Source organism: Colletotrichum fructicola (assembly GCF_000319635.2).
Source record: "Colletotrichum fructicola Nara gc5 chromosome Unknown KSG_Nara_v1_contig03, whole genome shotgun sequence".
In the NCBI taxonomy this organism is placed as follows: Eukaryota; Fungi; Ascomycota; class Sordariomycetes; order Glomerellales; family Glomerellaceae; genus Colletotrichum; species Colletotrichum fructicola.
This window is the reverse complement of record NW_027094053.1, coordinates 6,439,234-6,453,346: the sequence shown is the minus strand read 5'-3', so window position 1 is coordinate 6,453,346 and position 14,113 is coordinate 6,439,234. Positions and strand designations below refer to the sequence as shown.

At 52.4% G+C, this 14,113-nt stretch overlaps 6 protein-coding genes across 6 annotated transcripts; 3 read left to right on the top strand and 3 right to left on the bottom strand.

The window, feature by feature from the left end:
• Positions 1–1,413: 1,413 nt before the first annotated feature.
• MAL2-1 (Alpha-glucosidase) lies at positions 1,414–3,231 on the top strand (the record flags this gene model as incomplete). Its single annotated transcript, XM_032031437.1, has 1 exon — positions 1,414–3,231. One exon carries the CDS (start codon positions 1,414–1,416, stop codon positions 3,229–3,231), a length of 1,818 nt encoding a protein of 605 aa, XP_031889200.1.
• A 163-nt stretch (positions 3,232–3,394) lies between these two features.
• ywnB-0 (Uncharacterized protein) lies at positions 3,395–4,536 on the bottom strand (the record flags this gene model as incomplete). The annotated part of the gene is made up of 5 exons (XM_032031436.1): positions 3,395–3,576; positions 3,631–3,810; positions 3,873–3,997; positions 4,054–4,126; positions 4,191–4,536. The coding sequence occupies 5 exons, from the start codon at positions 4,534–4,536 to the stop codon at positions 3,395–3,397; spliced, it is 906 nt and encodes a 301-aa protein (XP_031889302.1).
• An 829-nt stretch (positions 4,537–5,365) lies between these two features.
• cocE-10 (Cocaine esterase) lies at positions 5,366–7,446 on the top strand (the record flags this gene model as incomplete). The annotated part of the gene is made up of 5 exons (XM_032031435.1): positions 5,366–5,691; positions 5,744–6,100; positions 6,154–6,233; positions 6,298–7,217; positions 7,282–7,446. 5 exons carry the CDS (start codon positions 5,366–5,368, stop codon positions 7,444–7,446), a joined length of 1,848 nt encoding a protein of 615 aa, XP_031889303.1.
• A 614-nt stretch (positions 7,447–8,060) lies between these two features.
• On the top strand, positions 8,061–9,596 carry CGGC5_v006656 (uncharacterized protein; the record flags this gene model as incomplete). Its single annotated transcript, XM_032031432.2, has 9 exons — positions 8,061–8,153; positions 8,218–8,353; positions 8,409–8,590; positions 8,645–8,681; positions 8,737–8,804; positions 8,860–9,242; positions 9,295–9,362; positions 9,419–9,481; positions 9,553–9,596. The coding sequence occupies 9 exons, from the start codon at positions 8,061–8,063 to the stop codon at positions 9,594–9,596; spliced, it is 1,074 nt and encodes a 357-aa protein (XP_031889231.2).
• A 239-nt stretch (positions 9,597–9,835) lies between these two features.
• CGGC5_v006655 (FMN reductase) lies at positions 9,836–10,663 on the bottom strand (the record flags this gene model as incomplete). Its single annotated transcript, XM_032031431.1, has 1 exon — positions 9,836–10,663. The coding sequence occupies one exon, from the start codon at positions 10,661–10,663 to the stop codon at positions 9,836–9,838; it is 828 nt and encodes a 275-aa protein (XP_031889236.1).
• Positions 10,664–11,543: 880 nt separating this feature from the next.
• sdnR-1 (Beta-lactamase-like protein sdnR) lies at positions 11,544–13,330 on the bottom strand (the record flags this gene model as incomplete). Its single annotated transcript, XM_032031430.1, has 3 exons — positions 11,544–12,646; positions 12,696–12,746; positions 12,799–13,330. The coding sequence occupies 3 exons, from the start codon at positions 13,328–13,330 to the stop codon at positions 11,544–11,546; spliced, it is 1,686 nt and encodes a 561-aa protein (XP_031889235.1).
• Positions 13,331–14,113: the final 783 nt, after the last annotated feature.

Sequence of the window (14,113 nt, the reverse complement as noted above, 5' to 3'; positions counted from 1 at the left end):
AGTCTCTGTGGGGTGGTCGGCAGCACACGAGATTGGGTGGTTCAAGTCGACAATGCTCTCGATATCCGCTTATGATCAAGAACAACATCAACAGCTTCACTCGAATAGGGATATGAGCCAGCCACCGGGTTCTAGGTCTGGTGATCGTGTTCCATGATTCACGCCAAGCTGCGCCCGGTTCCCATTCTGGAGACGGGATGCCAGCAGCACACGAGGGCGCAACAGGAGACTCCGCAAGTGACAGCTGCGGCCGTGTAAGCCCATGACGCTATTCGCATCTGACGAGGTTGAAACTAAATTGGCCTCCCCGCAGACGGGACCACCATCTGAGCGGCTGAAATCCCTTAGGCCCCTGGGGTGCGTCTCCGAGTTTTCGCAAAAGTTTCCCCAGATTCGAGTCGTCAGTTACACAAACCATTTCCAGACCATCCACCTTTTTTTCTCCAGACACGGCCCCGAACCCGCCCATCACCGGTCTGGCCCCACTGAGGGATCCGCAGCATATGATTGGCGGGAAGCCCTGACGTGGGTGGCTCCCGGCAGAACAGGAGGCGCGGAGGGCGGTGCGGAGTCTAGCGGAGGTGCTCCGAACCCCAAATCCTCCCACTTTCAACCCCGACAGGGATGGCGGAGTCTCCGCGTCCTTTTTTCTTTAGGAAAACGTTCCTCCAACGTGCTTTTGCGACCCGTTCACGCGTTGCAGCATCATCCGATGCCCGTCATCAGCGGGAAGGCGGAGTTTAATTGAGGCGATCCAAAGCTTCGGAAAAGAAACACGCTCATGCGCGCCGTGTCACACCCGCCTCAAACCTCCCCTCCCGCCCTCCGCTTTCTTCAACAGCACCGCCGCCCACCGGCAACCACACCTCGGGAGGGTCTAGAGGGGGCAACCCATGGTCCATGGGGTAGCAGGGCGGGGAAAACCGCTGCCAGTTGTGATCGGAATCTCCACCGAGATTGGATCAAACTTATCAACCGACTCGACGATGCACCGCACCGCGTCTCTCTCTCTCCCCTTCGCGGCCCTTTTGCGGAGTGATTCCCACGAGGGGTAACCTGCTTCATGCACCACAGCTACTGACTACAGGAGCCCGCGCGCAGACGATTCAACCTCCCCACGCAATTCTTACTCTTCTGGTTCCTCGTTTCCCACTTTCGGATGCATGGGCCGTCATGTTGCCACGCCATTTGTCTGCCACTGCCGCTGATCGCGGTCGTCCACTTCCGACGACGCCTAGTCTTTCCGCGCCTGGTCAAAATGCCATTCTCTCCCGCCGCCGCGTCTGATCTTTGACTCCAGGTCACTCTCCCACCTTCTCTCGCCATTTGCCCCCTCATTCTCTCTTCGCCTCTCTCCTCTTTGCTTTCCGCCCTATGGCCGTGTGGCTTAACACAGAGTAACAGACACGCACCATGGGATCTCTCGTCTGGGACGACGAGAACCGCTGGGTGGGCAAGCAGCCCTGGTGGAAGGACGCAACCTTCTACCAAGTCTACCCAGCCAGCTTCAAGGACTCGGACGGCGACGGCTGGGGCGACCTCCCCGGCCTCATCGCCGAGGTCGACTACCTCCACGACCTCGGCGTCGACGTCGTCTGGGTCTCGCCCATCTTCGAGAGCCCCCAGAAAGACATGGGCTACGACGTCTCTGACTACCAAAAGATCTACGCCCCCTACGGCACCGTCGAGGACGTCGATACCCTCCTCAAAGAATGCCACAACCGCGGCATGAAGGTCATCCTCGACCTCGTCGTCAACCACACCTCCGTCGAGCACGAGTGGTTCAAGCAGAGCCGCTCGTCGCGCGCCAACCCCAAGCGCGACTGGTACATCTGGAAGCCCGCCCGCTACGACGCCGACGGCGTCAGACACCCGCCGACCAACTGGCGCGGCTACTTCGCCGGCCCGACCTGGACCTGGGACGAGCAGTCGCAGGAGTACTACCTGCACCTATACGCTCCCGACCAGCCCGACCTCAACTGGGACAACGCCGCGTGCCGCGAGGCGATATATGAGGACACGATGCGCTTCTGGCTCGAGCGCGGCGTCGACGGGTTCCGCATCGATACGGTGAACAAGTACTCCAAGCGCACCGACTACGTCGACGCCCCCGTCACGGACCCGACATCGCCGCACCAGCCCGCGCCCGAGATGTGGTGCAACGGCCCGCGGATTCATGAGTTTATCCACGAGATGAACCGCAAGGTGCTTGCGCCGTATAATGCGGTGTCGGTTGGCGAGCTGTCGCTGACGCCGCACCCGTCGCAGGTGATCCCGTATGTGTCGGCTGCGGCGCAGGAGCTGGACATGGTGTTTGAGTTTTCCGTCATCCGGCTCGGGAACGGGAACGGGTTCGGGGGGAAGTACCTCTTCCAGCCGTTCCCGCTGTCGACATTGAAGAGTTACACTGCGACGTGGCAGTCATTCATTGAAGGGACGGATTCGTGGGCTACCGCCTTCTGCGAGAATCACGACAATGGGCGCGCGGTCTCGAGGTTTGGTGATGACTCGACGCCCGAGCTGTGGAAGGCTTCGTGTAAGACGATTGCTATCTGGCAGGCTACCATGTCCGGCACATTGTTCCTGTACCAGGGCCAGGAGATTGGCATGACCAATATGCCGGCCAGTTGGGGGATTGAGGAGTACAAGGACATTGAGAGCGGTAACTTTTACTCCGAGGCCCTGGAATCAGGCGACCAAGAGCGGATCGCAAAGACCATGGACGGGCTGCGCATCTTGGCGAGAGACCACGCGCGGATACCCTTCCAATGGGACGATAGTCCGAACGCCGGGTTCACGAAAGAGGGCGCCAAGCCGTGGATGCGAGTGCATGATGACTACAAGGCCATCAATGCCGCAAAGCAGCGTGGCGATCCGGATTCCATTCTCGAGTTTTACAAGAAAGTCCTCAAGATGAGGAGGCAGTACCGCGATATCTTCGTGTTCGGATCACATAAGCTGTTGGATCCCGAGAACGAGAAGACGTGGATCATATTGAAGGAGAGTGCTGCGCCGGTGAAAGGCCGTGAGGGCGTCAAGCGCAGGGCTCTTGTAGTGATGAATTTCTCCAAGGACGAGGAGAGCGCCGGAGATGTGGCGGCCATGCTCGGCTGTGACGCTGGTGAAGTCAAGCTGTTGATTGGCACGAGAGAGGGTGGCGAGCTGATTAAGGGGGTTGCGCCCGCATTGAAGGGATGGGAGGCGAGGGTTTATACCAATTTCGAGATTTAGAGCGATGTTCTGTGAAAGAACAAATAGACGATAATGTATTTGCGATATTGTCCTAAGTCATTTGGCGTATATTAAGTAGGTACTGTGCGCTGACGAAATGATCGAGTCGAAAGATCGCACACGTCAGTAGATCAAACCTGTGTCGATAGATGACGGCTTCAGGTTACCATTTCCCGAGACCTATGGGGCCGACGCAAGACCAATGCTTGTACGCCAACTTGTTATTCTCGACCTCGTCCACGATAGCCACGGCCATGTCCTCGTTGTAAATGCCGCCGTAGATGGCTTGATACCCCGGGCTGTCAAGCTCGTCCACATACACTTCGTACTTCCCAGTACGGATCCCTGGTAAGTCGAGTCAGCGCAAAACCCCGCATGTCTGAACTATTCCTCACTCACCTTTGTCTCTCAGCAACCACGGAGGCGACAGAAATGACCAAGACTTCTCAGTCACGCCTTCCCACAGGTGTAGAGCGACGCGCGATCCAGTAATTAGGCCCTTTGCGTCATGAGACGTCATGAACATGCGTGCGCGGGAGAGAAACAGGCGCGCAAAAGGGCGGAGAATCCAGGAGAACCCTGGAGTCCGTCAGCAAAAGTCCTGCCATAATGATCGGGGAACAGGTGAGGGGGGATCTCACATCCAGGATGCTCTACATTGTTGCGCGCCCATCTGAAGATCCGGGAGAAAACAGCTAGTGTTGTGCTGCCGTGGTCTGACGCCCGAGATATCATGTATCCGAGATGCTGGTCTGACCATTCATACCTATAATTCGTTCAACGTCTCGCTCTGAACGTGAATCCGGCTGAACAGAAACATACCAAGCACCATAAGGGAAATCGGGTTCGTCTGCAAAAGACGAGCCGTCTTTGTGGTGCAAAGAGCCCGCACCGCCTACAAATGTCCCACCCAAAGTCAGTATACTACCCATAGAAGTATGTCTTGCAGGGAAGCCTACCAATAACAATGAAAGAACCTCGATGATTCGATCGGAGTAGAGCAGACTTGATTCTCGCATGCGTCTCTACACATTCATAGTAGATCGCCCGCAAGTTCCCCAGGGGCGGCCCATACGCGCACACAATCGCGTCGTAACCGCGTGACAGCGCCGCCGAGAGCTCGTTGATGGAGTTGAAGTCGACAGACTCCGCCTTGTAGTCACCTGATGTCTGCCACTCACGGGGCGGATTGCGTGAGAGGCCAACAACGGAGTGGCCGCGAGACAGGAGCTCGTCGACGACGCAGGAACCGCATTGCCCCTTAGGACCAAGAACGGCAACCCTGAGCCTTTTGGTGGTAGACATGACGAGAAGGTCTTGGCAGGTCTAAGTGATTTAAGGTTGTGATAGAGTTCGGGGCTGCAACTCTCCCATATTGATGGCGATCATTTTATAACGGATTCTTCGAACTAACTTGACCATCGCGCGAAGTGACGGAGCGGCGCCACCCGGTTCTTCGGGGCTTGCTGAACCCCGGACTTTTCCCAATCTGCTCGCTTTTGGCAGTATTCGGACATGGATACTAGGCTCGGGGAATTTTTATCGGAGTGTGCGGGAACAGTTCCGATTGAGTCTCCGGGAATCGTGTCCCTAAGACCTGTTCTGGATCCATGCATGCAGTGGTCACTACGCAGTACATTATGAGGAGTTGTGACGGGGCGCACCTGTTACCTGAAAACTAAATAGATTTGATAGACGTCTCCCCGCACTCACACGAATTTGCGGCGCAAGACGGTTCGACGCAATTGTTTTACAAAACTTAACAATATGTCCCGGCACTTTTTTCGGCTCCTGTGTCTCTATATTTCTTCTTTCTTTTGACCGCGGCGTCTCGGCGCGGAGTCTAAGAAAACCCCGACCTGTGTTTCGCTGTCGGGCTCAACTGCCATTTTGAGGAATCCTTTTCCCGAGATGGACATTACCCATTACGTTACCGTCTTTGAACGTTGAACATCGAACGTCATCCCGAGGCTTTCGCATCATTCGTGTCATTCGCGACTTAAAAGAGGTGCAAAGCGATGCCGTACTTAGCTGGCACGAATGTTTTTCACGACATCGCTTGTTTTTGCCATGCTTCTGGCTGTGTGCCCTCGCTACAGTCCCATATTCAATTCAACACATTGTCGTATTCGCCATGAACCAAGAACAGTTTGAGAAGGAACTCGCGCGCCAACTCGAGATCAAAGACCAAGCGCTGCGTCTTACCCGATATAAAAATGGCATGTCAATCGACAGCAAGAAGGCGAGATTCCCAGGTTTCCGCCAACAGAAGCGCAATTTCAAGGCCGGACAGCAAGTTGAGCCGGGTGCGCTTCCTCTGAGTGAGGACCTGGTGATGCATGAAAGCGTGCCCATGCAGCTGGATGACGGCACCACTCTTTACAGCGACATTTTCCTCCCGGCAAGTTTCCAAGATCTGGACTCAAGATACGCCGATCCGGTACCAGCGCTGGTGGCATGGTATGTTTCCGGGTGCTGTATTGTTGCGTTTGGAATTAATCGTCATCAATAGGAGTCCCTACGGAAAGCAAAAGGGCACAACGCTGCTGGACGATTTTCCATTCCGCGCTGGCGTCCCCAAAGAGCGACTCTCCGGCTTGCAGAAATGGGAAGGCCCGGATCCCGACTTTTGGTGCCCGCGAAATTACGCAGTCATCAACGTCGATACGAGGGGTGCGTATTCATCCGAAGGCGATCTCCTCATCATGGGTCACCAGGAGGCTCAGGACGGTGCCTCGTTCATCACTTGGGTTTCGAAACAGCCCTGGTGTAACGGTAAAGTAGCTTTGACTGGGAATAGTTGGCTGGCTATAGCTCAGTGGCGTATCGGAAGTATGCGTCCACCGGGACTGGCTGCACTCGCCCCATGGTAAGCTTTCTTATATGCACTCAGAGGGCAGATCTAGCTAAGACCATGAACAGGGAAGGCTTTTCCGACTTCTATCGACACCACATGTTTAGCGGCGGAATTCTGTTTCCGGGTTTTCACGAATCAATTTCCAGTGAGCTCTTTTCAAGTGATATACATGTCGTTATTGACAGTCTGCTTATTGGTGTAACCTCCAGACACTCTGGCGACGCAAGGAAAGCTAGAAGACATCACCTCTCACGGTCGAGAGCATCAACTCTACGATGCGTACTGGGAGGACAAGATTGCCCACCCAGAGCGTATCAACGTGCCAGTCTATGCTGCTGCCTCATGGACGAACCCTGTTCACACCCCGGGAACCTTCGAGGCGTGGGAAGCCGTTCCGGACACCGTTCCCAAGTGGCTCAGAATCCACAACTCCCAGGAATGGCCCGACTACTACGAGGATTGCAACCAAAAAGACCTACTACGCTTCTTCGACCGTTACCTGAAAACTCAAAAGAACGACTGGGAGACCACGCCCAAAGTCCGTCTCAGCGTGCTTCATTTCGGCTTGGTGAACCAACAGGATACGGTTGCACGCCCAGAGGCCGACTTCCCTCTGGCGAGGACGCGATACACCAAACTCTTCTTGCAGGGAAACAACACTCTGTCACTCGATCCTGAAGCCGCTGAATCTGCGTTGCCCTATGATTCCCAATCTGGAAAACAGACTTTCCTCTACCAATTCGATAAGGCTTGCGAGACGACTGGGTATTTCTGCGCACATCTTGTGATGTTGTGTCCGGAGCATACGGACATGGATGTCTTTGTACAAGTTGAGAAGCTGTCGGCTTTAAAAAAGCCCCAGGCTGTGCAGACGATCAAGCCTCAGAATTTTGTATTGCAACGACTTTTGAAGTTCATGCACGACTGGAATATCCTTCCTGGTGGTGCCGGTATGGCCTTTCACCGGGGGCCCAGTGGATGTCTGCGTGGCAGCTTTGCCTTGAGCCGCGATGAACAGCGCAGCAAGGTATACAAACCGCATTACACATTCACGGAGAAGATAAGCCTTAAGAAGGGTGAAAGGCGAACTCTCGATATCCCAATGAGCCCTAGTGGCATGTTCTGGGAGGTAAGTCACAGCACGGCTCAAGCTATACACAAGCATATGCTAACAAATGTCTTGAATTTTATAGAAGGCGGATCATCTTCGGCTTACGATACAAGGCAGTGCGGTTGTCCCATTTGCTTTGCCAGGGTTGGAGATGCACTCTACTGACAACAAGGGCTTGCATGTGGTTCACTGCGGCGGGGATGGTGAGGAAAGCTCGCACCTGTTGATCCCAGTTGTGCAGTCATAGTGGTCTCAGACCACCAAATTTATGTTCAAGCTAGAGGAGTTGAGAGAAGAAACGTCGCGACATTAGCATACCATGGGCGAAGGTGGCGCTGAGTGCGGCACGCAGCCAGTAAAAGACGGTCGGCGCCGATTTGGTATTGAAAGAGGTTTACCGGTTCGAGTTCCAAAGCCCACGTGTTGGGGAGGCAAAATTTTCGTCATGGAGGGCGGCATGGCTTTTATAGACTCCCAGCAATGATCGGTGGCAGCCACATGGCTGAGCTACCTTAGAACCGTCCGCGTGTCTTTCCGTTTGCGAACAGCTGCGCGCGCTGCGATCGTCAAGCATTCATCGGCATTTCACCAACGAGAGAGAACAAAGAGAAAGAATAGGGGAAAGCTCTCATAGTCGTACGGGAAAATTGCCACATTTTAAAATCCAGCTCATATTTCCTGTTATCTGCAGCCAAAGACCAATCCTTTATCATCAGGCCCCAGAGAAGCGGGCATTTACGGTCTTCGTACGGCCGGCCATCCACTCTCAAAACTCTCATCCGCTGCTATCTGTTGCTTGGTCTCAAACCTTCTTTCCCAGAACAGGAAACGAAATCAGAACGAAAATTAGCACAGACGAGAATGAGGTCCTCCCATTTGTTCGCCCTCCTGGTGGGCTGCTTTGCGATCCTAGCCGGTGCCAGCCCAAGTATTTCGGACTACCCTCCATGCGCAGTACGCCTTTCATACTCCCAGCATCCCCATTTTGAACGGAGAATAACTAATTTCTGCTACATAGGTTGCCTGTATTATTGATGCGCTGCCTCAGTCGCCATGTTCTGGGTTGAACCAGACCTGCCTCTGCGCCGACCCAGTCTTCAACGAGGAAGTATCAGGTTGTGTGAAGCAAGGCTGCACTGTCAGCGAAGCTCTCAGTAAGATAATAACTTGATAGCATTCATGAAATTCACTTTCTCACCGTCAATCTAGATGTCGCAAACATGACTTGGGCGGACTGCGGCTTTCCGTTGACAGATAATACAGCTATACCGCGATACCTTACAGGATTTCTCTTCATTTTGCCCGTCACTTTTATATCCATTCGGTTTCTGAACAAAGCCATAAGCCCTACTCCATGGGGTGCTGATGACGCTTGCGCTCTGGCTGGTTTCGTAAGTGACCCGTACTCAGTCGTCAGTGTCGCTCACGAGACCAACACCTAGCAGGCATGTGCAGCAGCAATGATTCCCATTGTCTATCGACGTGAGTAGAACAAGATACCTTTCTCGGCCATGGCCACAGCTGACCATCTTGGTAGTGCTGGCCCTCGGACTTGGTAGAGACATCTGGACTCTCCAACCTTACAAGATTACCGAATTCCTCAAAGTACGATGGCACCCGGACCATTCATGTTTCCATGCCCAAAGCTAAAGTCTCGCAGCTGGTATTTACCACCCAAATATTCTATATTACTGGCCTGGCTACTATTAAAGCCTCCATGTTGTTTTTCTATCTTCGAGTATTCCCATCAGTTCCTTTCCGACGCCTCTTGTGGGCCACGCAAGGTTTCAACGCCTTGATCTTTTTCTTATATACCGTCCTCACCTTTTCTCAATGCCGTCCATTGCAGAAATATTGGCTGGGATGGTCTGGCGATCAGCCGGGCGTTTGCATGGATTTCAACCTGCTGGTTCTGACACACGTCGGCTTCAACATCGCTTTGGACATCTGGATGCTCATCCTGCCGCTCACGCAGCTGTACAAATTGAAATTGGGATTGAAGAAGAAGATTGGAGTGATTATGATGTTTAGCGTGGGGTTGTTGTAAGTGAAAGTCAGCCCTGGAGTATTGGACCATTGCTCACCACGCCTACAGTCTCACTGCAGTCAGTGCCCTCAGGATCCAGGTCGTGGCTCACTTTGCGACTACAAACAACATCACATGTAAGAAGCGCGTTTCCACCCATTATCGCGGTTATCACTAAGGATTTTTACTGCAGCCGAAGCACTGTGGGTGTATGTCTGGTCACTGGCGGAACTCGATGTGGGGGTGTTTGTGGCATGTATGCCTAGCGCAAGTCAACTCTGGAGGCGCATGTTTTCGAAGACCACGAATCGGTCTAGTATGATACAGCACGGAGAACGATCCCGGTCATCGAAGAAACCACCGAACTCTGAAGACCTTCTGCTTAGGTCAACAGCAAACTCGTCTGTGGTCGATCAGTCATTCAAATAGATGGATCATGGTCTTGGGAAGGTCACGTACGCAAACAAGGTATTTGCAACTGTGACTCTAGATTTTAACGTTGGTTCTAAAAGTACCCTAATATACAAATTTAAATTCGATTGATCAATCCATGGGTTGCACCCGTGGCCTGGCTTCAATAATCTGAACTGACACTGGGTTCAGCATTTTATCAGGAAAATCCAAACTCTTGCTCATCTAGGAATTCTCTGAGACGTTCGCGACCGTCCAAGCTGTCCTTTCCGATGAATGTGGCGATGTATTCACTCCAGATCCTTCCTTGGAGTTGGTATTGGCGCTCGTAGAAGGACCCAAGTGTCTGATCATAAGAAGAAACCCGTTCCTCTTGGCCCTCGGCATGCCAAAACTCTCTGTGCAGTACTTCATTCAATGGCAACCTGGGCTTAATAGCGTTCAAAGAACTTTGATCAGGCTTTCCAACAGTCATTCCAAACAGCGCAATAACACGAGGTGGAAGCTCCAAGAGCTCCGTGAGCTTAGCCGCATTGTTTCGAGTAGCTCCGACGTAGCACATGCCGAGATTCAGTGACTCAGCCGCAACGGCCATGTTCTGGGCTGCCAGAGCTGCGTCGATAGACGCCATGACGAACATGTCCATTTTTTCAAGAGCAGGGCTCGGTTGCTGCAGACGCTTTGAGTTGTTCGCGAGGCGATTGAGGTCGGCGCAGAAAATAATGAACAAAGGTGCCTGACGTATGAAGTCTTGATCGCCGGCAAGAGTTGCAACCTGGGTCTTGCGGACTGGGTCGGTTATGGCAACTGCGCTCCAGGTTTGGAGCATCGAAGAGGTGGATGCGCTCTGGCCAGCTGCAATGAGGCTTTCGAGAGTGCCATCGGGGAGCGCGTCTGGGAGGTAGGAGCGGACGGATGTGTGGCTAAGAAGAAGATCAAACGTAGGAGACCATGGCGAGTTTCTCATACCATCCGGTAGTCCATGTCCATATCTCTGTTGAAGTAGCTGGGGCTGGTCCTCGTTCATTCTGGGCATGTGGCCTGAAAGGGGGTAATGGAAGATATAAAGTAGATCAAGGAAGCCCGCAACTAACAAAAAACAAATTCCCTCAACGTGCGCGTATGTTGATGCCAACCGAGTTGCTTTGTCGTTCTATATCCCGCCAGGATCAAATTTCAAACTTTCGTATGTATTTGTATTTATACTATACTTTTCGTAGTAGCGTGATGAATAACAACGTTGTTATATTCAAAAACATCCATTAGAAAATCAGATCCACACCTTTGTCACGTATGTAAAGAGCAGTACACGCAGACGGCCTTCCATGTTCAGCAATTCATCCAATCACTGATATTACCGAGTGGCATGCGTAGTACAGCCAATGATTAGTATTTCCGAGTACCACTTTAGGAAATATTCGAACGCCAAGCTTCGACTACGGAGAGTTGTAATAGCCCGCAGTGGGTATCCTAAAGAGGAGATGGCACGAGCTCTACCTCTGGCTTCTCGCTTGGGCAATCAAGGCTTTAAAATGACAAATCATCCCTTACAAATCATGCTGATATTACCAATGGGTTTCGTAAACACCACCTCTGGTCTCTTCTTGAAAGTGGCTAGCTATATGGTCTGGATAACACATTTCAGAATTAAAGTTGTCTGAGATGTTGAGAAGCGGCACAAAACTTCAGAACATCCTGCTTCTCAACATCTCAGACAACTTTAATTCTGAAATGTGTAAATCACGGTTTCTAGGATACACGTCGGTCTTTCTGTCGTGACAATGGGAATTGGTCGACAGGAGTGCACAAGAAGTGAACATTAGGGATAGCGCAGACCAACTCCTTATAAAGGTTCACATGCTAACTTGTCTAGCAAACATGACTATATATATATCTATGTCTTGCATTCAATGAGTGAAGAGCTGTGACTCAACTCTCTCAAATGTCATCTGCTCGCCTCCAATGGCGGCTTCCACACTCATCGCTTTTCCATCCTCAATAGTCAAGATAAATTCATCCTCACCATCAACAAAGCCGATGTCCATCCAAGAATACTGGTTGTCGAACAACCCACCAGTACCGCCTTCTGACGCAGCTCGGGCCGGAAAAGGGACTCCATACATAATCCCACGAAGCGCGGCTCTGAAGGTGCCCTTAGTGTTGTACAGAGCGGAGAGAGACCTGGAGCTGGAGTACATGCCGGATGGGTAGAGACGCATTGAGCCCCCAGCTAGCGACTCCAATGAAGCTGATTCGATGCCTAAGCCCGGGTGACCGTCGTCGATGGTAAGAGTGATGTTTCTTCCATCTGGAGTCTCAAAAATACCAGCAATATTCTGTTTCGCATTCTCGGCGGCAGCGGCCTCGGCTGCTGGGATAAACAACTCGCCAATTGTGTCGCGAATCACCCAGCGAGCAGCGCCGGAGGTAATACCAGCCACCAAGATTGAGAATCCAATGCCATGGTCGGGAGAGAGCGCAAAAATGCATCCATAATCACCATTCCCGCCGGCTTTGATGTACAAATCAGAGATGCGGGTGCGGTTCGATCCCGGCGTGGCAGGGATCGCAAGACGGGTGATCTCCCAGGGTGCGCCGACAAGCTCGATAAGTGTACCGGTCCCACTCAGGGGCTTCATCCACTGCGAGGTAGTGGCTGGCGAAAGCAGCTCTGAGTTGAGGATGGAGAGACCGAGAGTACGAAGGTCGGCGGCGTTGGAGTAAATTCCGCCGGATGGGTAGACTATAGGGACGTCAAGGCCATAGGACGTCACATCAGTGAAAAGCGCACGATTGATGGCGTTGACGTCAGTACCCTTGGGCACGCTAGCGGTTGTGCTGTTGAGTCCCAGAGGGTTGGCTAGGATATCTCGGACAGCATCCTCGTAAGTCTGGTTTGAGAGACGGGCGAGAACTTGACCGAGCAGAGCGAAACCCGAATCGGAGTAGACGGCATTCCGGAAAGGAGAAACCACTGGTCTTTTGTTGTCTCGCATGTAGGCGAAGAGATCTAGAGAAGTCAGTCAATGCGAGAGCCGCTGGCATGTAAGCTGTCGTACCTTCAGGAGTGATGGCAGCAAGCTCTTCAATCGTTGTTTTATTCAAAAGATCTGATTCACATGTCAGTAACAGTCGCTCTCAGAGATCCAATGGATTGCCTACTTGATGCTCCACCAGAGCCCGCTTGCTGTGCCGCCAACGCCCCGACAGTGATATCCTCCCAGCGGACATGTTTGAGAGGATCGCCCGATGAGTTGCCCAAAAGCTCAGGAAGGTATTTCGTCACCGGGTGACTGAACACCTCAATTCCGGCTTTGGCAATGATGGCATAGACAGTGAAGAGCTTGCTCACACTGCCGATACGCCCAATAGTCTGGTCGTTGAGTACCCCGGCCGTCAAGCCCTGCTTTCCCTCATCTCCAGCGTGGAAGTAGCTATAGAGAGACTTATTGGTTGCGGCCGAGAACACGTCAACGGTGAATACGAGGTCCGTCTTGTTGAGGACATCGCTCTCAAAGAGAGTATCGATTATGGCGGGGAAAGATTCGGTGGCGTTGAGGACGGCCCGAGCATTCGTTGGGTCAAAGTTGGAAAGAAAGGAAGGGCCGATGAGAGGAACTTCATCAGATGGAATGGTTGCCGCCGCTGCGGTTGCAGCTGAAGCCAGCAGACTGAGAAACGCAGTGGAACGCATTTGAAGTGTAGTTTCGAAGAATTGGTTCGGTCGATCTATTGAGAAGCTTATGATGAATTGAGTTGTACTGATTGATTTATCTCCAACAATGCTCGCTCTTATATGCCATTGTGCATCTTAGTCAGACGTCACGATAATTGTTGTGCGCCCGAAGCTTACCTTGTGTACCAACAGATCTAACTGCCTTTGGCTCAGTCATGTTCTATCGCTTGCCTCGTTGGACAATTGACGTGCGGGCGATGCATGGCTGCCAAGGAAACGGTCGCAGAAGGATCACGTTCCAAAAGCGGATAATGAACGTTGGCGAGACTGCTATGTGATTGGACTATTCAAGTAAGAATACCCAAATGGGTAATTGGATGTCTACGGTGGCTGAGTCCAATTTCTCCCTACTAGCCCACGAATTGGGGGCTGAGTGCTGTGTCGTTCTGCAGGTCTACCCATGACTGGTTTCCCTTGCCCATTTCAGTGAGGCTGAGGAGAGTGAGCAGCGGCTCATCGATGAAGCTAGCTGTTCAGCAAGCAAGTCGCTGACAGCGGAGACCTGACGTAACTAGAAGGCTTATGCTGTTGCTGTGCCTCAGATCAAGGCATATTATCTGAGCTAGCTTTCATGCTTTGAGCTTCAATGATGTTGTCTGTTGCATGCTAACCCGTATGATGCTGTGTTGTATGTTATCGGGAATGTGCAGGTTGACCTCAGGGAAGTCGATATGGTCTTGAACGTCGACTCTTCAGTGAGACCGTTATGATTCGCAACAGGGTGACTTTTCTGCGTCAGAT